Source organism: Barbus barbus (assembly GCF_936440315.1).
Source record: "Barbus barbus genome assembly, chromosome: 26".
NCBI classification, from domain to species: domain Eukaryota; kingdom Metazoa; phylum Chordata; class Actinopteri; order Cypriniformes; family Cyprinidae; genus Barbus; species Barbus barbus.
Window position 1 is genome coordinate 9,415,990 of NC_136754.1, and position 22,801 is coordinate 9,438,790.

Genomic DNA, 22,801 nt, shown 5'->3' on the forward strand with positions numbered 1-22,801 from the left:
GTTTGAGGATAAGCGAGAGGATAACCTCAGCTTTTGGTTACAAAATCGTAGGTAACTTTCAGGGTATGTAAGTAACCATAGCAACTTGCTCTCTGACGATAACCTGCTCCGGAGTAGGTTCTGTTAGTTCGCTTCAGCGCTATCAGCGCATGCGTGACCCTACTGACGAACCTTCAGTGGGCGTGACAGACAGGACACATAATATATCCCACAACGTTTCCTGCAAATTAGATGTTCAATTAATAAAATTAAACCGCAATAAATCAAAGATGATCACAAGAATGTTCTCTGCTGTCACTCCCAAGGCTTCAAAACACCAAACATATTAAAAGGAATTTATTAAAGAAATAGTAAATAAGGAGCTTTGTGAACTTGCAGATGGTTTTTTCACCCAAAGAAGCTTTTCATACATAAAGGATGTACAATTTACTTAATGCATCTGAATATATAATCAAGTGGTTGCCAAATTTATTATAATAAAATCAAATATTCTTCATATCATGGCTTAGTTTAAGGCAATAGTATCATTAGTGCAAAATACTTCATGCATGTAAAATAAAATGTGCAGAATTAAACATTATAACTAATAGAATAAAAGATTAAAGTTTATAAATGTATGAATAATGACATGCAACAAGTGACTGTGTCCTTTGACTGATGTTCAGGAAATCAACCTTTCCAAGACAGAAAGTAGAGCTGACCCTGCGCATCACCACAAACAAATTCCTTGGGGTCACATGGGTTCACCTCCAGCACCTTGACAGGGCCTCCACATACAAACATGCCCACCTGTGAAATATAGAAAACGAGTGAGAAACAGAAAGCAGGTGAAATAAACACTGGTATACACACTGTGCATAAAAGCAAGAATAAAAATACCTGTTTCTTAGTTCGTCTGTCCCACAGTTTGACGGTTCTGTCATGAGACGCTGAGATGATGAGGCTGTCTGTAAGCCGCAGTACACTCACTTTGTCTGTGTGTGCCTACAGACCAGTCACACAAACCATTTATCAGAAACGCATGACTGCATGATTGACATATGATCATATCTATGAGAGAATATAAGGATACTTGCCGGTCTTCTTGGAGTCCAGGTGGAAAGATTAGGAGGCTGATTGAACCACAGTTTCCCTTTACAATCACCACACACAAAAAAGTCTGTAGAAAAAAACAACATGATTTAAAAACAGTCAAATCACAGGTGTGTGTCATTCATAAATATTTCCCTACATGACTACTAGTGGGTAATGGGTGATTGGTTCGTTTTTAGTCAAATGTCAAAAGTTTTCATGACAAAAAGTAGCATTTAAAACGTATCATTTTACAATCTGCAAAGAAGTGGAAAAATATGCATTACATTTTATAAATAAATGAGCTTTTTTCCCACAAAAACTGTAATTTTATGTTGTTGTTTGTATGCTGTAAAGCACCCACACAAATCCTGATCAGTACATTAAAACAGTTGTACCGTTCTGCACTGCTGCAGCTGTGATCCAGGTGTTGATCTGTGCTGCCCTCCGTAGTGCAGTTTGCCTCTCCCTCCGCAGTTCCTCATTCAGCTTCTTTGGCTCCTCCTCCTGCTGCTGCTCCTCCTCCTCCTGCTGCTCCTGCTCCTCATCCTGCTGCTTCTCTTTCTCCACATTCTCCTGCATTTCCTCCTCTGCCTCCAATTCCTCCAGCCTTTTGCCCACTGCATCTTCACAAAACGTTATGTAGTGAGAGCCACTCCGATTCAGAGACATCTGAAAGACAAATAATATCAAGTTAATATAACCGTTTTCACTGTCAATATCACATGATCATTAAAGATGATGAACTTACAATGAGGCCAAGGTACAGTATGCTCTTTTTCTGTCCCAAAAGCCAAAAACTCTTGCTATCATTCGCCATCACGCCGAGAGGACGTACCTCGTTTGCCCAGCTACAGTAAAACACACAACGTACATTTGCTTCTTATTACCCAGTGAAGGAATGTTATTATTCACTATGCACTTACCACCTTGCTTGGAACAATACTTAACAGATGAGTGCTTAAGGGACAGCTTTTACATGTATAAAAATTGTGTTTATTTACGCGTAAGCTTCTGTGATGCCGTCTTTAGTAGAGACCATAAGAATGATTTTTCCATCTGTACATACTCCAAACAGACTGCCACAGTAGAACAAAAAGCTCACAGGAGACTTCACTTTGTATGAAGACACCTTATCGAGTCTGGAACAAAAAATAATAATAACCGATAAATGGCAGATATTAAAATCTATACTGTTTTGTTTAAATAAATTTAAAATAAAACACTAAAATCAATCATTTTAAATTTTAGTAAAATGTAAAGTGAATTTATAACATTGACAGCATTAAAAACTGAAATTTTGAGATTAACGATTAAATTTAACAATATAAATAATTGATAAATAAATTGTAATATTAAATTATTAGAGATTTCTGAGATTAACTTGAAATGATCCATAAAAAAAATCATAATAAATATTATGCCTGTGATTACACTACTAAATTCAAGAGCAAAATGCATTTTCAAAGGCCGAGATATCTATGCGCACACGTGTTCTTGGTTCAAAATGGCACATTTTGGCAACAAGTTTGCAGAACTGAAGTATGGAAGTGAAAAGGGTTAAAAAAATCATTACCCCACAATGCACTTCTTGGAATCCCGCTCCAGCTTCCAGATACATACAGAGCAGTCGCTGCAACTCACCGCCAGCTCATTGTCCAGCATCCCAGTGACCGCACATAAGCTGCCATCACTGACCTTAAAACAACGCACACAGAGCCGATATGACGCTGACATATCCAATTAAAAGAGGGTAAAGAGCACTCACACTGTTTTTTTACTAACTGATCAACAAATATTAAACTTAGTTCCCAACCCATGATTACCTTCTTCCAGTAAACCATTGAATTCTGATGCCATATCTCTAATCGGCCTGTATCATAACCACACACCATGAGATCTTCAGTACCTAGGAAGCATACAGCTCTGACACTGCCCTTCTGGCAGCGAGGGGTTTCTGTGGATGAATTTATATCAAAAAGTTAAAGTCATTAATACCAATCAAAAGCTATATTTGGATGCACTGCTATAGTTTCACAAGAAAATAAATGTTGCGATTTTTGCATCCGTTTAAATTCAGTTTTTTTGACCATTTTGCTGTACCCATTGCTGTGGTGACACTCCAGGACCTGAGGGAGCGATCCACTGAGACAGTAAAGAACTCCAGCAGTCCGGCCTCTTTGCACACTAAAGACTGGATTTCTGCACTGTGACCGTGCAGAGTGTTGTGATGCTGTACCTATGAAAACATAGTTTTTGAGAATAAATTAGGCATGCACTGGTATTCAATTTCTGGCCCAAACAGACAAGATGAGAATTATTTACATTTTATGGCCAATACCAACAAATAGAAGATATTAAAATTCTATTCTATATTGTCTAAATAAACTAAAAATAAAACGCTTTCAAATTTTAGAAGTAAATATAGGGATCACAACATTATAATATACAGTATGAAAATGGATATTCCTGTTCAAATCAATAATTTTTCTAAACAATAAACTACTAATGAAAACATTCATTTGGATACCTGCAGTGGATGCCAGAGTTTAACAGTTCCATCTTCTGATGCTGAAGCTACCAGTAAGTCTTCCAGTTTGAAATTTCTTTCCAGATCTGTGTGCAAAAAATAGTTTTGCTATGATTTTTTTTTTCTGTGCAAGCAAGATGCATATCTATATTTCGACATCAAGCAGCTGTTTGTGTGCACATGTGTGTAGTAGTCACTGTACCTGGCTGAGAGACAACAGTGCAGTGATGGAGACGCGACTTGTGGGCCTGGATCCTGGTGATTTCTATCCCTGATTCCCACTTCCAAACCATCAGCATTCCATCTGTAGAGCCTGCCATCACATGGTCCTCCTAAAGACATTAAAAAGCACATAAATATTAACAGGTTCCACTTCTGTATGTCTTTGCAACATGGCAGAACGGTCTTACCCAACAGCACAATGTGCTCAGAGATGAACTAGAGAGGATCTCTCTCAGCAAATGTCCTGTCTGGATATCCCACATCCGCAGTTTACAGTCACTGGAGCAGCTGAGCTGAGGTGTGAGAGAGGTTTTGTATTCAGTTACAGACACAAAGTCAGATGTTGATGAAATGAATTAAACAGCACTTTGTAAATGTCTCTCACCACAGCAGATGATGTCCAGGCACATCCTGTAATCCAGTCTCCATGGCAATTGGAAATGGATTGGGAAAGAACCGGAGGAGAAGTGTTTACCTTCCATATCATCAATGCCTATTAGAAAAGATTGTGACGAAATTGAGTGTGACAGAAATTGCGTATTCTCTTCTATTTCTTCCAGTAATAGATGGTGAGTGAAGCAAGTACCTGATCTTTCCCTCCTGAGAGCAACTCTTTCCCATCAGGACTGAAAGCGAGACATGTGACCCCTCCATTGTGACCTCTCAGAATACACATCACCTTAGGGTCAATCCAGGGCTTAGAAGTTAAATTATTCTTCAACCACAGAGCAATAGTGAAGTCATCTAAAACAAAAGGAGATTTTCAATTTTTTTAAATAATGTATGCATTTAGCTTTTTTTTTTTTCAAAATACTTGTGCATTTAGCAGATATAAAATAAGATATAAAATAAATGAAATTATAAAATGATTGCAAAGGTAATCTAAATTTAAAAAATAGGCTGAACTGAGTCCAAGTGATCCATTGTGGATTGTTATAAATCCAAAATATTTTGTGTACACTGACCAGATGCAGAAGCCACACAGGTGGAGTTTTGAGCCAAGGCGAAAATAGGTCCCTTCTGCACTCCAAAAGATCCTATCAACGTGAGATTTTCTGGATTTTCTCCTCGTCTTCCCCAGACCCTGAGACGGTGATCCATGCCCCCCGACAGCAGCAGCTCTGTTTCTTTGGCCTCCATCCACATGAGGCAGAGTATGGACACCGGGAGGTCCTCACTGGACCAAACCTTCTCTCCTACAGCACAAAGCATTTGGCATAAGTTCTGCTCCTGCTCTATAATTACTGATTGATAAGCAGTTTGAGAATGTTAGCACTCCGGTTAACATGAGCATGTTGGATGTAAATGTTTAAATACCTGATTTCAAATTGAACATTTTGATACCATTTCCATGGTAACCCACAGCAGCATATCCACTGGCTACAGCCACGCACAGAGCATTAGCATCATCTTCATTTCCACGTCTGGTGCGCTTTTGCTGTTGCAGTGTTGGTATCTGCAAATGATGATTAAATAACATCATCTGTAAAGGTACAAAATTATTTGGATGTCCTGAAAGAAGCCTCCTGTCCTTGCAAGGCGGTAAAAGAATAGCGTTGATGTTTCAAGAAAGCTTAAGCTTCAGTTCTCCAAAAACGAAATAAATCAGAGCGGTCTTTGCAGTTTAAAGATTGCTATGTGTGAGAAAACCAATGACACTAATGGGAGATTTTCACATTTTAAATATAAAAAAAAAACAATAATAAATAAATTACATACAGTATAGTATTATTGAGGATGTCAATCAAGTAGAAATTATAGTCTAATCACATGACATACTGATTAATCAATATTTTTAATGTTTTGTGTGGTTAAGTATTTGAATTATATAAATTTAAACTCCTAAATTAAAGTTAATTAAAACAGGCATAAATATCACACAGACGTGTTCAGGTATACAAGTTTACAAAGACCAACAGAGGCAGAAATAATGTAAACAAGTCTTTTTAGAGTAAGTAAGTCAAGCGGCTCAGGCTGAATTCATTGCAGAATTTAATATTCATAAATAGTAAAAATACTACAATAAGTAGCAATTCTAATTCAAGAGCATGAAAGTACCTTTTCTTCTCCCAGTACAGCGACAGCTTTCCCAAGACCACCAGACCATAGATGAACCTAGACAACAAAAAAATACTCAATCAGTACTGAGTGTTTTAAGATGCATGGCAGAGTGAATCACTGTAACAAAATCTAAGAACTGACGATTATCAGATCATATTCCTCACCACACTGTCATGTCCGGCGCTCAGCAAGAGGTTTCCTCCCTGCAGGAAGTTTAGTGACTGCGTGGAGCCGCGGTGAGCATGATAACTGCCCACACAAGCAGCTGCTGTCACTGACCAGAGCCGCACTTCTCCTGACAGACAGCCTGAGCACAACATGGAGGAGCAGGGAGAGAAAGACAGACTCCGCACCGAACTCTGATGACCTAACAGAGTCTAAATAGAAGAGAAATGATAAGTTTTAGTATATAAGGCATAATAGTGTACTGTATCTTTGGAGTCATTCCTCACCGTAACGTTTTTCTGTTCAAGCCAGTTCCACAAACGAACAGCTCCATCCCAGCATCCCACTGCCACGAGCTGACCCTCAAGGTCAAAGTTCACACAGTTCAGGGGGGAGGGATTCATGAGAGAGGCCACTTCTGTGCTCTTCTGCGCTGACCACACCTAAGTACAGCCACATAAATGATGAATACTTCAGAACAGTGTAATTCAGAATTAAATTAAATTTTTTTTCTTGGTTTTACCTTCAAGTTTAAGTCTAGTGAGACAGTAGCAAAGAGTTTTTTGTCTGGACTGACATCACATCCTGTGATGATGTTGGAGTGAGCATTCATGTGGCCAGTTCTTAAAGTTACAAAGTATTTTCACAGGTTAGTCATCTTTCATTAATTTTTTCAGTAAGTAAATTGTGCATTTGAGTCGGAAAAAAAAAAATAACCTGCAACCACTCGCAACATCCCACACCTCCACCTGCCCATCAAACGAGGTTGTTGCCAGAAGCTCCTCCCCAAGGAAGATGCAACCGGAGATGCCATCACCACTGCTCATCAATGACTTCACTTCCTGTATGCAAAAAATAAATGAAAAGCCAATTGTGATGTTCACTGAATTATCTTAATGTCAAAAATCATAGAAAAATTAATGTTTATTATGGTTTAGAACTGCCACCTGTCTAGTCTCTGTATGCAGGAAGTGAATTGTTCCCTCTCCAGTTCCTACTGCTACAAGTTTTCCATCAGAACTCACCACCACACAACTCGGCTCAGAGTGAAAGGTGGAAACCAGCTCACTGAGCAGAAAAAAAACACAATATCAAAACAAAACAAAAATCTAGATAAACAACCTTTGTTCATAGTGGTGTCCAGATCTGAAACTAAATTATTCAATTAAATCTAAATTGAAATCTAAATTAAACATTTTATAGGTGAGTAAACTCAGAATATGATAATAATATGCCATTATTAAGAGCCAATAATAATACCTGACTTCTTTTTGTGCTGCATCTGTGCAGTTTAGCCATTTTACAGCATGGACTCCTCCATTTCTCGTGATGCTTTCCGCCCACAAATGGGCAGAGCTGTCACATGGTTCATTAAGAGCTGTTTGTACAAAGAGTGCAGGCCACTTGGAGAAGAGAAGGCTGTGGCGCTTCAGAAAACTGAGACAGTCCTCAAAATCCTTCATGTTATCTGAAACACACACATGAATTTGGTAAAGGTTTAACACAGAAATTATCATTTGTAATTTCAGTCCATATTCACACTCATTAAAGAGACATCACGAACATGAAACTATTTTAGGTCCAAGTAGTTTGATTTTTATAAAAATACAACTATAGAAATGTAAAATACCTGCTGATCTTTTGGATTGCACCTGATGGGTCTCATATTTTTGGCCTTAATGGATAAAAGGAAAAACAATCAATATAATAACCTGTGATGTATGAAGAAATGTACTACTGCTAAAAATCTGAAGTTTTAAAGCTCTCTTACCAAACAAAATGTAGGTCTCCAGAAGTTGGTGAATACGTCCATGCCACACATTAGCATAGAGGAAGTAGTAACTGGACAGCAGAAAACACAAAGGCTCCCACTGATTACTGCCCATCTGAGCAAAGAGAGAGAACAGACATCTCTATGAGTTTTGTAACCTCATATTGCTCACTGAAACTCAAAGATCAAAGAAGAGAGCAGGAGGACACTGACCAGGTGTGCAGGGAGTTGAGACAGAATATCAGCGTCAGAGTGAAGAAATGTGTCCTTCCCCTGAGGATTTGACTGTACCCAAAGGTGAGCTGGAGAAAAAAAAAGTTTGGGGTTGGAAATTTTTGCTCACCAAGGCACCATTTATTGGATCAAAAGTACAGTAATACAGTATAGTGAAATATTACTGTAATTTAAAATAACTGGTTTCCATTTTATATATTTTAAAATGTAATTTATTACTGTGATGCAAAGCTGCCAAAAACAGCCATTACACCAGTCTTCAGTGCCACCTGGTTCTTCAAAAATTATTCTAATATGATTTGGTGCTTAAGAAACAGAATTCTCTGATAAATAGAAAGTACAGAAGTTATTTGAAATGAAAATCTGTTGTAACAATATAAAAGTTTCCATTTAATACATCCTTGCTGCAGAAAAATATTAATTTCCTTCACCAAATTTTGTTTTTTTTACTGTACCCCAAATAAAAAAAAATGCATCATGATTTACATGTATCTTGTTTTACCTGCAATTATCAGATGACTTCTGTTTCTACTCTCCTCAGTAGACAGATACAGATGTTCAAAGGCTGACTTCACCTCTGGATGGGTCAAAATCAGGAGGTCATCTGAGCCCTGACCATGGGACGGTCCAATTAGGCTGCATTAGAAGAATGACCAAACAAATTATTGCTTGTCAAAAACAGCAGTGACTTCTTATGTCTGTATATTTCATTATATTTTGGGCTGTACCTGTGCAAAGTTCGTGCCAGCTGAGAGAATATTGCCATGGGAACACGGCTCTCTGGATGCCTCGCTATATGGAGAAGTTCCTGCCATGTCACCAGACCACCTCTGGAGTTTAAATCATTGCACATGTTCAGTATAGTGTAAAGAGAACTCTCCCGCAGTCCTGTGAAAGAAACAGATTAGTGATTAGAGAAACATTTAGCTTCAATACATCCAATTAAAAATAAATAAAAAATGCTATGCAAAAATTATTTCTTATAAGATACAAAATAAAAACAAATAAATAAAAAAAATAAAAATAAATTAAATAAAACCCCTCACATTTTTGTAAATCTTTTATTATATATTTTCATGGGACAACACTGAAGAAATTACACTTTACTACAATGTAAAGTAGTGAGTGTACAGCTTGTATAACCATGTAAATTTGCTGTCCCCTCAAAATAACTCGGATATTTGAATGGGAAAGGCCCACCCTGGATCGTTGTAAAGCCAAATTTAAAGAATTAGCAAAACATATACTATGTCTTGTACCGGTGGAGCTGATGGCAAGTGTAGCTAATGCCCATCCCAGTCCTGCTCTGCAATAATGATTCTGCAGCCTCAGCAGACCGTGCTGCACCAGCTCACCAAGAGACTGAGGAAGAGACTGCAGGCTGTCCTTCATCTAAATGACAAATTCCACCATCAATATTATGTTCAACTTCATACTACTTTTGCAAAATAACATTGTGGATAACTAAGAAACACATTAAAAAAAAAATTATTAATTATTTACCTTCTCAAAGGAGGCATAATTCTTAAGCTCCTCACAGGCCAAACGGAGGTAGAGTGGACTCACAGAGCCTTTCTTCATCAGCAGTGTCTGAAGCTACAGGGGAACACAATGATACATTTACTTGTGCCAAAAGGTGTCAATCTTTTCTTATATTACTCCAACAGTAAATGGGAGGTTCACCTGATTATTGAAAGCAGAATCGCTCAGTTTCTTTCCAAACTCAACAAGCTGCTTCTGCACAATCTCCTTTTTGTCAGGTAAAGATAATTGCCCCAGTGGAAATGACACAGCACCTTTCCTTTTGCTAATAGTGTTTTTTAGGGATGATTCTAAAGTAACACTCAGGACCAAACAGACACCCTGAGGGGACAATGATCACAGTGACAGGTTGATGAGAAAGTTTAATCATTTTAATTCTAACACTTGTTTACAGTAAGTGCGCATGTGTTTTTGTGTGTGTAGGTTCCTCTCTTACTTTAGGGATGTGCTGTGGGATCCATTCTGACACCCCTTGGCCTTGACCGTCATGGATACGGTCTGCCCCATCAACAAGCAATGCTAGTGGCTCTTTGTTCCGGTCATTAAAGTTCAAGTGGAACTCAGACAACAAGTCTCTGTAATGCAACAAGACAATAATTATAAAATTAGTTTTCTGAAATGACGATGCATGTTACATCAGATCCTTCCTTCCTTACTTATAAGATGTGTTTGGAGGCAACTCCACATCGTCTTTTCTTTTCCTCAGCCATTGAACAAGACAGCGAAGAAGCTGCACAACACTGCAAGCTGACTGGTTAGCATCTGTGGAGTAGGATATGACATCACACAGAGGGGCTTTTCTGTTTTTGATAGAGGTTTTGAGTGCCTGGGCCAGGGCAGCCTTAATAAAACAGAAGACACAGAGATATTCAGATTAACTTCCTTGTTCAGAAACATTAATACATGAAGAATGATGGTAATTTATACAAATGTACAGATACCATGAACACAGTTTTGCCCTCTCCAGGATTTCCCTCAACCATCAGAATTCCTCCTTTTTGCTGACATTCTTGCACTTTTTCTGTTGCCATAGAAATAAGCTTTGCCCTGCCGTGAAACTGACGCTGTTGGGCATCCTGATGCACTTCCTGTTCCTTAATCTCTGAGGCCACATCTTCATCCAGCTCCTACAAAACAAGAAGAGAAATTTTGGAGAGGAGGAGACTCCACCAAGTAATAAAGAAACGTTGGGGGGGGGGGGGGGGGGGGGGGGGGTTATTTCTGCTGTCTGTCAGATATTTAAGATACTGACAGACTCATATTTATTTATCCACATCATCCTTATTCATTGTTTAAATTAATTATCTTTGAATTGATGTATTGATGTTTCAAACAATTACTGAGTAGCCCAAAAAACTAAACGAAAACAGTTAGTTTTGATCATAGTCTGACCTCCACAAAGAGCTGCTGTATGGTTTCCCAGATATCCTCCAGCACCGCCCTCCCAAAGTCCTCCAGACCTTTCAGATAGGGCTTTCCATCCACCACCCCACCCCATTCACAGGGATAACTAAGAGAATATGAAGCAGTAAAAATAAATACATAAACACTCACTGTGCTGACAAAACAAATGTACTGAACTCACTTTTCTGTCACTTTGAAGTCGTTGTTCTGGATCCATGTTTTCAAGCTGTTCATTTTAGCTTCAGCTTCTTTGGATTCTGCCACAAAGTCTGTCCTCCATGCCACTGGCACCAAACTAAACATACCAACACATGAAATGATGATGTGATATAATGTACTGTATCTACTGTAAATCACAGAGCCTCAAAAACATCAGCTTGCAGTTGATATTGTGTTTTACATTATTTAATTTCTAGGCTGCCAACTAAAAAATGAATCCTGTCAGCAGACAAATAATAAATAAATGTATACCTGGCGAGACGAGGTGATCTGAAGTAGAAGAACATGCGGCTCTGGGCAGAGTCTGGATACAGAGCTTGAAACTGTCGAATCTCCATTTCAGTGATGGATAACCCATCAGGCGCAGAGTTCAGCTGGCAGAGCAAAGAAGGGAGATGTTGATCATTATTAGAATAGACATAATTCGGCTTTGTACAGAGTTTCTAGTTAATTGTGTTTTGTATTTTTTATATGATATAAATTTAACGTTTAAAATGTTACAGATGTGGCATTACTGAAGCATTGTGACTTCATAAATCTAAAGCGTATAAATCCAAAAATCACTGTTGTTAGGACAAAGTGAGTGTTTTAGTTTTTTTCAGACAGGTCTCTATCTTTCAACAAAATGCTTACTGTTGACATGAATTTAAAAAATGGGTAGCCTTTGATCTCTCTTTTGAAAACATGAAATATAGTAGGATGAATATGTCATTTTACTTTTGGTGCACACCTTAATTGTGGTGGATAAATATGGCAATTCCCTTCACATTTCTATTAAAGCACATTAGTATGTAATGCAGTAAAATACAATCCTAAATGCACAACTTAAAATAGGGTTTTGTTCTTTCTGTAAAAAAAAATAAATAAATTCATGGCAAGGTTGGCATTCGTATGGAATTGCTCAGTGTCTTTGAAAAATATTTTTTTTACTGTCCCCAAACTTCTGAACGGTTGTGTATTTTTTACCTTGTACCATGATTCTCTTATCTAGCTTACAATTTTCTGGTCAACTTTAACTGCAGTGAACATTGAACTTAATGCTGTGCAGCAAGATTGTATGTGACTAATAACTTGTATCCCACTTTTGTTAAAAGCCTCTATCAGACAAATAAATGTAATTACCCAGCTGTATTGAGGAAGCTCAGGTAGGGTGGGGCGGGGCGGCACAAGGCCGTATCTCTCTCCCAGAATCCCGAGCAGCAGCTGACTGCGGCAGACCTCCGACAGACAGAGCTCCACAGAACGGTTAGACTCCTCCTCGGTAATGCCCCAGCGCAGCTCCACTTCCTGCAGGTAGAGGTAGTGAGGAGCGGCTCGTCTCCTGAGTTCAGGAAACACACTACGCACAAGAACATCCCTCTCTGCATGCATATCCCTGAACGTAGAAGAGATAAACACTCGCACACACTTCCATCTATGAAATGAGAGAAAAGAGAATTGATGAAGAAAGGTTTTATTTAGTATTTCATTTTCAATATACTAATGACCTGTCTGATCTCCACTGGAATATGTGCTGGACCACAACCACCCAACATAAAGTGATTGATGAACATTTTGTTTAATACAAGTAATTTATGAATTTTTTTAATGGTTATACCTGAACTTTGGTGTTGCCGGCAGTGAGATAACATCAGCAGCTCTCTCAGGTTCAGTTTTGCGCCCCTGTGGTGGCGGGATGTTATAGACTCTGTCCATGTGCTCCACATGCTGCAGCATCCTTGAGGAGCCTCTCTCTGAGACAAACCTACAACCACAGACCAAATCTAAATGAATGCCTGAAAATACATTTTAAAATGTTAATTTAAATTGTGATAATATTTCACAACATTACTGTTTTGACTGTTTTTGAGCAAATAAATGCTGCCTTTGTGAGCATAAAAGAATTCTTTCAAAAACATTTAAAAAATTTTACCAACCCCAACTTTTTGAATGTCAGTGAACATAGTGAATATTTGGTAGATCCTATAACTGTTTTTTCACAAGAAAATCAGCATAAGGTATTTCACAAGAAAGAACATATATTGAGTACAACAGCTAATGTTTCAGCTACAAATCTTACTTCAGGATCTGCTCACTAAACCCCCAAAGCTCTACAGTGTTGGAGTTCAGTTTGTATTTCAAAGTATCCAGCGGAGATCTGGTAAAAACAAATAGTAAATGATTTATTTGTAACAACAGAAATTCTGATCACATTTCTGCTCCAAGCAGCTGAAATTTTAATGAAAGATGTAACATTTTAATTTTGGCAAATGAAGACAAAACATACATTGTTCCAAGCAGCACATCTATCATGACAGCATCATGGTTGATATCTTGCCGATAGTTATTGATATCCGCCATTAAATTTCTGCAGGTGTAGCAATTTTCAAACACAACTATACGATCCAGCTGCGTGGGGAGACGTTTTAACAGACATGTCAAATGCAAAATAATTTTAATGTATAAATACAAAAGTGCCACACACCTTAGTCTTCTCTTCAGTTAGCTTAGTGAAAAATGTAGTGGGAGATATGCATTCAGACTGTACATCGTAGTCATTCAAATCCTAAGAGAAAGAGCGAGAGCGATAGAGAGGATAAAACACAAAAAGCTGTGAAACCATCCAAAAATAATCTCATTATGAAGAACATCAAACAGCATTATAGTACAAGATCGGACATGTAACCATGCATCCTTATTTCCAACCTTTTTGCATTTAGATTAAAATACTAATAATTTAATAACACTGTTAAAAGCAATCTTTAGTGAATCTCAAAATTAATATCCATTTTCACACTTTATACTACAATGTTGTGGTGTCTATCGTCACTTGTAGCATTTTTAAAGACTGATTTTATTTGTCAAGTGTAGATTTATAAGTGTATATTCACAACAAAAGGAAAATTCTTACCTTCACTTGTTTCATTGCTTGTCTCACATTATCCAAAAGAACATCAGACTTCATCTTGACCTCCTGGAGGCCTTCGTGGCAAAACAGCATGACTTGGGAATCTTCGCTACAGTAGTTAATCATCATGCACATAAGCATTGCAGCTTCTTGTACCTGCAGAATACATAGTTCACAATATGTTTCATTTATACTTGAAGCCTAATTTCATAACAAATTAAATGTAATCACTTATACAACATGTAACAAAATATAAATCCACCGTCACTCTGAAAAACACATAAAAGTGCAACTGTACTGTCTAATAACTGAAACAATAAGATGCTGTTATCTGACCGATGCTGAGAGTTTACTCTCGTCAATGTCTTCGGTGCTTTCAGGGGGCAAGCAGACATCATCAGCCCCACTCCAGTCCCGATCCTCTGAAAAACTAGCATTACAGATCACAAGAGTGCGTCCAGGGAGAGGAGGGATGTTGTATTTGCAGGAGATCTGCACAGCTTTCTCCAAAGCACAGCTGTACTTGTTCAGAAGCTCCTGAGTGTACAGCTTCTGACTAACAAATTACATCACAAAACATGTCAATACAGGGGTAAAATTAACTAAACTTATTATTACTATTATTATTAATATATTTTGATTTAAAAGTATCTTATACTATGTAATGGTTTTAATTAATATTTAACAAAATATTCAGCAATACACACTTTGCTTTTTTCAGGAGATTGCGTTTGATATTGAATAAGCGGTAGACGAAGGGAACTCTCATTGTAATCCTCAATCTCTTGCGTGCAGTTGTTTCCCAGCTGTATTGTTGGTATCGGTTGCTCTTTGGCAGTTTCTTCAGAATCCCTTGCAGGATCTCCCTGGATCTTGGCACCTCGACCGCAGGCCCACCAGCTGAAAGTGGGACAACATGTCATTTCACATTCTTCATGCGCAGGTCTATCGAAGACACTTTGGGAATGTGCTCTCTCATTTAGATTAATATGGATTCATTGACATCCAATGAGATCCAAAGTTTTGTAGATTAAAACACTAAAATTCCCAAAAAGTCTTTCATGAGGACTACAATAATTGTCCACTGATGTTGCAAAACTGCATTTATTTGTTTAAATAAAATTTTTTTTTTGGCATTTTATAATTGTGGAAATTTTCTGGATTCTTTGATGAATAGTGTGCTAAACAAAACAGCATTTATTTGAAATGGAAATCTTTTGTAACATTATAAATGTCTTTTCTGTCACTTCTGTCCAATTCAATACAGCCTTGCTGAAATAAAGTATGAATTTCTTATTAAAAAATAATAATAAAAAAATGATCCCAAACCTTTGAATGGCAGTGTTTTAGTGTTTACATTTCATCACATATAGCCAAACTGTCAATATGATTTTGCCAAGGAGGACAAGTTTCTGGATCAATAGCTTTTTCCTGCTAAAAAAACAAAGTCCTAACCCTAACCTTTACTGACCTCTAAAATCAAGGGAAATTATAGCTTGAAACTGTTGTTGAAGCCCCAACATCAACCTGAAAACCTAACCCTACAATCTGACTGGTTGACAAACATTTATCCACACTGTAAAAAATAAACTGTTGAGAAAACTTTAAAAACAAAGCAACTTGATTCAGTAAGACTTTTGAGTCTCAACAATTCTTTTATAGTTCTTCTATGTAGCAATACTGCATTCAGCCAACCTAAAGTTGTTTGTTCATGCAATGATGATTGTCTTATTTTGCTAATAAAGACATTCTTGTCACAGCAACTGAAACAACAATTACTGTTGTTAAGTCAATTCATTATTTTAAAAGAAATGTGTAAAAAGACACCACATTATTATTTTTACGACTATTTACGAAGGACAAAAATGGACTTATTCCTTTATCAGTTTATCTCAGTAAAATTATAATGATGGTATCGAGGACATAATGAAATGTTATAAAAACCATAATGTACAACATTGTAAAGCATCCTACAAGACTATATCCATGATATAGATTTAAGTAGTTTAACATACTCTAGGCCTCAATACTTGACACACAAGCCTCAAGAACGGTCGCAAATCTGGCAATCAACAAATGTAAAAAAAAAGATATGCTCTTTCAATCACTGCACAACATACAACTAACAATAATGACAAAACAACAACGAAAAAATTTAAATGAAGCCAGCAAACAGCAAAACAATAACCCTATAACAGTCTCTGCGTAATTTATTCATGCTGCAATGCATGCTGAGAACTCACAAAGCCTTAAAATTCCAGCAATATGAAATTCTTTGTTCAGACAACTGTGTTTGACTAGTCGGGACAACATTTGGGCTCTGACAAAGGCTTTTATGTTCAATTCTGTTGGTCTGACAAGGGTTTTTAAGTAGTTTAAAGAAAACTGCATTTCTTAGTATTTGAGACTCCAAAGGTTTCGTTAGCTGGAAAATACGCAGTTGCATTTTTTACAGTGCAGGTACATAACATAATACATAAACCTTCATACACCAAACTTACCAAATTTACTGAGCTCCAAAATGACTTTATATGCAGACAGGAACCGGAAAGGAAACTGCCTGCTCTGGATTACAGCATTCTGTAAGATTAAACACCACAAACCCCCGTAAATTACTTCATCATGTTACACAAGTTTCAGTGTTCAAAAGACTGAATTAAGAGACGCTGACCTTCGATGTCAGTCTGTTGAGGATCTTAGTATGATGTTTCTCACTGATGCCCACAGAGATCATGTTCCTCAGGTTCCTCAGCATTGCCATGAAAGGAAGAGACTTTCCATCTGCAATCACAAAAAAACGCTTACTTAAGTTTGAGTAGATGTTCAAGAATTAAGTCAATTTTGGACCCAAGTACATGTCCCGCATTCACACCGATGAGTTTCTCCCAGGTGGCAGCTTTGTTTCCCTCCTGACTTAGCTTGCATTCCCACGTGTCGGGCTGCTTAAGTTTCATCCGCTTTCCAGCTCTCTCTCTCTCCCAAACCCCAGTAAGACCACTGCGAGAGAAGGCCTTCAGATCACTCGGGTATCTGCATGCAAAGACAGATAAAACATACTCACTCACGGCTGGAAGTAACACTGGACTGAGCAATCAGTTAATATAAAAAATGTTGACTAAAATGTATATGCCAGCTTGTAGAACTAACTTCTTTCCCAGAATGGCCATGACATGTTCTGCAGATTCTTTGATGTGAAGGCGCTTTATCATCTTCTTGAGGCTGAATTCACTCTGTTTTTTATCCTTTGCAGTACGATTCTGGCTCTCCAACTGTATCATAAGATGTTCAGAAGGCATGATGTACAATAGTAATTTGTAATGTTATGTAATATCAAACACATCAAACTAAACACGGCAAAGCTCACATATTTTTTCAGAATGGATTCATTAACTCTGACAAGGTCACCCCACTTTTTCCACTGTGCAGCAGAGATTTTCTGAAAGAAGAGGGATAGAAAACAAAAGCATTTTTAAAGTGATGTGGAAAGACAAAAAAAATTAATTTAGAAAGAGATAATGTGTTCATTATTATATGTTGGTAGGATGTGTGCAACACTGAAATTACGGGATTCAAAATGTCTTGAAATAATTAGAAATTAAGAATTTTATTCTTATATTAATATTAAAATGAAAATAAAACATTTTTTAAAAGAATAATGTTCAGTGGTCTCAGACTTATGCAGCCCTCTGTATACATTTTGATCTATAATATCATTTATTAAGTGTTTTTGACATATTACCTCTCCTTTCTTTCGTTTCTTGTTATGTTTGCAGCGATGCTTCCGTGTATTGTATTTGGCCAGCTGATATTCAGTGAACTGCTTAAATTTATCCACTAGAGCTTTTTTCAGGCAGGAGGGTAAAGATTTACTGAAACACTGCACATAAACATTTAAAAAGCATGAAAAACAAGCAGCAAAACAATACAGTAGGAGAAAAATAAAAATACTTATTTAAACATCTACCAAGCTAAAATAGTAATCGGTATATGAATATGGTACAAGTAAAAATATGGTGATCATTTGATACTGATCAAATTATATTAAATATTAACACTTACCGTGCTATAGATTCTTGTCACCTCCAGCCAATCAGATGGCAGCTGTACAGCAGCACAAAAGTACCTTCTCAAGTGTGACTTAGAACCTGGCAGATGGGCCGCCAGTGCCAGCAGGAAGTTGGCTGTGATACGAATGTTTAGTTCTTGCCTAGTATAGACCGCAACCTAAAACCAATGCAGATATGCAAACCATATGTGTTAACACATGACAACCTAACCCACACACACTCACACAAACAAAAACACCAACCTTCAGGAGAAACTCAGGGTCTTCTGTGGTAATCTCTGTGGCCAGAACCTTAATAACGGCCCACACACTTGTCTTCTTATCCCAGTCCTTCTGGCCCGGGGTACAGCTCTTATTGACAAGGGAGCAGCACACCATATTCAGCAGGTTGTTCTGAAGGACAAACAAAAGAACTGTCACATAAGAAATGTTGACTGATTTCAAATATTATAATGTTAAATATTATATATAAATCTTATTCAATTAATTCAGTTAATTTCAATAATTAATTCAATGAATCAGTTAATGTTAAGACTACCCATATGTTACTGTGAAAAATCCAAACAATCTGAATTATCCACACCTTTATGATATGGGGCATAAAAGAAAAACAAAAGACTGGATTTAACGTGTGCTGCAACTATCTAAATATAATAACCAAAGAATGCATAAAAACAAATCTAAAAATAATTAAGTAGGGCTAGCACATTATTAACCATTATTTAGGTTCACACAAACCCCAGAACTGTGCTCACTCAACTCACCTTTCTGTCCCTCAATTCCACAAGATGCTCATCCTCGCTTGCTTCAAGCACCCCAAAGTCCTCATGAGGAGCTACAGTCTGCTCCGCCTTTCCATCTAAATCCATATTCAGAATAGGCATCTCAGAAGACAGCATCTGGTCATCCTCCTCAATGCTTTCATGTCTGACATCCTGTTAAGATGTACAGAGAGAATATAATTAACTACATTTGCATTCCCAAAGAAAATACCAGCCCTTGCAAGGTATATGTAAGTAAAAAATGTGTAGAGGCAGGATTAAAAAAATAAATAAAATAAAAAAAGGATACATTAATTTGCATACAGTTTTACAAAGCAATAGAGGAAATCATTCTATACCTGTCTAGGCTCCTCACTAGATTCCTGCAGCCCTTCAGGAGAGAAAACCATGTCTTCAGCTTCTCTCTTTTCATTTGAGCCCACTTTATTCTGCATTGAAGGTGACAGATAGGAGCAGACAGGTGGGGCGGCACTGGGAGTTGACATTTTGGAGTAAGAGAGTAAAGGATTATGGGAACAGGAGGAGGTTAGAGAGGATTTGATTGGAGGATGAAGTGAAGGCTCCATTAGGAGGGTATTCTTAGTGCTCAGCAGAGAGGAGGAAGAGGATAGTGAGCTCATCGTTGTGGATGACAGAAGAGAGGAAGTGGCTATGGTGGAAGACAGGCTGGTTGGCTGGAGTGCTGGACATTGTGAGGAGATGGAGGTCTGCATGGCCCAGGATGGAGATGTGTACTGATGCTGAGACAATACCGAGGGCACTTGAGCCAGAAAGCGGTTTTCCAGCCTTGGACTGCTATAGTTTTGCTGTAGTCTGGCATCTGTGTTAGCCTTCAGATCAGTCTGAAGGGGAGCCGGAGTCTTCATGTCTGCCTGGCTGAAGAAAGGAGAAACACAGAACAGGAACTGTGTTTTTGTCCAGAGACCAAACTGATTCTTGAGACAGGGCACAAAAAATGTCCCAGAAAATTTCCTGCAAATTAAGATTTAATTAAGAAAGCTCTTTGAAAACACCTGTCAGAAAGCAAAATGGCAACATACATATACTGTTTCAAGATAAAATGCTTTTTAAAAATTTTTTTTAAAATGCTTTTTTTAAAACCTGACAACACACATAATGCCAAAAGGCATATATTATAGAATTATACATATGAATATATTGACATACATAAAAAAATATAATAATGTGGCAGGGGAGGGTACAGATGACCTGCTTAAAGAAATGAATAAGCCGGGCTGGACAACCCAGGCTTAAAAAGGTGTAAAGGGTCTAAGAGCACAAGGCTACATAGAGCCCACACCAAAACAAATAAGCTACCAGGCCTGCCATAGAAGGTGACACAACATAAGGCAACATGTTTTGTGACTCAGTGTTCGTGTTGGTGGCAGTGTTCTGGACAATGTCAGTGGCACTTGCACATGTCACAAGTTTTTTTTGTATAAAAGTGTAAATATTGTATGACGAATTTTCATGAATTTGATTGTGTTCATTAGCACTATAATGTACATTTTGTTGAACTTATATTGCATAGAGTATACATAAAATTAATTAATTTTAAGGTTTTTTGAAGTATGCTGTGCCCTTAAATATTTTCAGTAATGTAAATTAATTATTTTTTTTATAAGTGGAATTAAACCTGGTATTGCCCAAAGCAAATACTGAGACACTGCAGATTCTTTACTGCTTAATAAAATTAATTTCAAGAATATTTGCTTGATTTAGGTTATCATTCCATTTCCTGTGGCACATAATATTAAGTTTAAAACTATATTGATAGTTAAAATTTTATAGTATGAAATTTTAACTTTTGGAGTATTGTTGCCACCCCTGGCTTCAGTAGTATTGGAGGAAAAGGTATTTCCCCCATAGCAATGTAGAGTGACCGAATTGAAGGGGAACAAAATATCTACAGCATGTAATACATGTGTGATAATGATGATGATGATGATACTACTACTACTACTACTACTACTAATAAAGACACCATAAACCGTCAATCCTGTGAGATTTTCTGTTTAAAGGTGACAACAATTCAGTACAGTACTCAAAAATAACTAGGACTGACAAGCATGGGTGTGTCTTATGCAAACAACAAATGTACTATAGACTCTATAGTACATTTGTTGTTTGCATAAGACACACCCATGCTTGTCAGTCCTAGTTATTTTTATAGACACACTTGGAAAATCCATCAAGCTGCCTCCACTCCTTTTCACCGCGTTTATTTAATGCCAGCTTCTTTATGTACTGGTCTTACTGGTATATTTCCCCCCACTCAACTGCCTGCTAAGTGATGATAATCAATGAAGAACAGGCTTTGTCTTCGCAATGTATGTTCTATATTGCCACATACATTCAAGACAGATTAATCAGCACTCCCTCATTTCTCCATTTTTAGAATCACTTCTTTATGGTCATAAATGTGCACAAACACAACAGACACACAAGTAGATAGTCTTGTCTGTCTGACACTGATTATTGACATGAAAATCTCCGAGCAACGCGGCTGTAAATAAACGCATGCACTATATTTGGATTATTGCGTGCTACATGGTTCATTCGGTGGTGTGGCTAAAAAAAGAAAGAAAATAGCTCACCTTTAATGCTTTGTGACCAGGTTTTAGTGTAAAATGAAGTAAACCGGTGAGCTGCTTACTGCATATCACGGGTGAAACTAGGGGCACGTACAGGTTCACTCCTGCGCCCAACGTTTTGCTCCGGTTTCCGGGTTGAACGACATGTTTCCTGGGTTTGAGATACGTTTTCTGTTTGGTGGGTGTCAAAAAAGTCAGCCCAATCAGCAGCAACGTGTAAGTTATATTAACCACACGGTATTAAAGAGACAGATGCACAATAAGTGAAGGCATTTAATATGTGTCCGCTGCAGCTCGGTATACACAACAACTGAAGATATTAGAAGACAAGTTTTTTCGTAACATATTTAAGTCTGTCTAAATATGTAGGAATTGCAATGTCTTCTGGTCCATATCCTTTCCTCAGGAAGGTGTGCTAGACACTGATTAATGTAACATAAAAATACTATACATATTTATATATTTTGCTATTGTATTGTGGAGTGACATTTTCATAAACTTTTCTATGCTCCTTTGATTATATAATGGTAAATATTACAACATCATAGCACAACAACAGTGATCAGCAATAATAATAAGCCTAATACTCACAATAAAACTAATAAGGTCATATAGATCATAACACAGTCTCGGAGGTAAGAAGTGGATTATCCTTCACCTGAATTTTTTGTCTTTTCATCCTGAAATGCGAGGCAAATGTTGGATCACAATAATTAACCACAGTTTCCACAAATCCCTTCACTCGATATAGGGATGTTCTCTTTTATTCTGGACGGCAGTGACTGTAACATCGAGCGTATTTTGCAGTATTAAACACGTATTTATACTGATTTCATCAGGCTCTGAAAATTCTTCAGAAAGAACACACAGAGTGGCCAGAAGATTTGAGAGTGGCTTTGTGGTCCAGGTCACATATTATAATTCTAAACCATTTAGGCATCTTCAGGCATGATGCTTTCTGGGCCTGAAAAGCCCACTGCACACGTAGGCTACATTGTGTGGGAAGAAAGAGCTTTTTTTCAGAAAAGGAAATTTACAACAAGCCCCTAAGATTTAAAGCAAGAAGACCCTCCTTTCTTCAGTCAGTTGTGTGATTTTAGTCTTGTGGACTTGTTGGGCAACAGACATTGCATCACTTGGACTCCTCCATTGAACTGGTAAGAATTTGAATGTTATTTAAAAAAAGCTGAGAATAGTTGCTAAATCAATAGTTAATCTACAAAAGAATGGAACAGTGAACCACAAAAGTGGCT

At 37.5% G+C, this 22,801-nt stretch overlaps 1 protein-coding gene across 1 annotated transcript; it reads right to left on the reverse strand.

Moving 5' to 3' along the window:
• Positions 1 to 320: 320 nt before the first annotated feature.
• Positions 321 to 21,732, reverse strand: LOC306845711 (telomerase protein component 1-like). The gene is made up of 56 exons (XM_079378661.1): positions 21,552 to 21,732; positions 19,293 to 19,926; positions 18,937 to 19,107; positions 18,416 to 18,565; positions 18,166 to 18,330; positions 17,846 to 17,983; positions 17,471 to 17,542; positions 17,254 to 17,375; positions 16,979 to 17,136; positions 16,778 to 16,887; positions 16,608 to 16,686; positions 14,814 to 15,006; positions 14,443 to 14,662; positions 14,110 to 14,262; positions 13,684 to 13,764; positions 13,486 to 13,607; positions 13,279 to 13,356; positions 12,817 to 12,963; positions 12,342 to 12,633; positions 11,472 to 11,593; positions 11,182 to 11,295; positions 10,989 to 11,106; positions 10,538 to 10,723; positions 10,253 to 10,437; positions 10,033 to 10,171; positions 9,738 to 9,917; positions 9,558 to 9,650; positions 9,314 to 9,446; positions 8,783 to 8,942; positions 8,557 to 8,690; positions 8,034 to 8,122; positions 7,821 to 7,935; positions 7,680 to 7,724; positions 7,310 to 7,517; positions 6,997 to 7,117; positions 6,767 to 6,891; positions 6,573 to 6,672; positions 6,337 to 6,492; positions 6,049 to 6,261; positions 5,882 to 5,938; positions 5,141 to 5,279; positions 4,789 to 5,019; positions 4,410 to 4,567; positions 4,209 to 4,316; positions 4,012 to 4,116; positions 3,804 to 3,933; positions 3,602 to 3,687; positions 3,175 to 3,310; positions 2,898 to 3,028; positions 2,648 to 2,769; positions 2,076 to 2,213; positions 1,823 to 1,922; positions 1,470 to 1,743; positions 1,077 to 1,159; positions 880 to 984; positions 321 to 789 (listed from the first exon to the last, which is right to left on the reverse strand). The coding sequence occupies exons 2-56, from the start codon at positions 19,818 to 19,820 to the stop codon at positions 670 to 672; spliced, it is 7,938 nt and encodes a 2,645-aa protein (XP_079234787.1). The 5' UTR covers positions 19,821 to 19,926; positions 21,552 to 21,732; the 3' UTR covers positions 321 to 669.
• Positions 21,733 to 22,801: the final 1,069 nt, after the last annotated feature.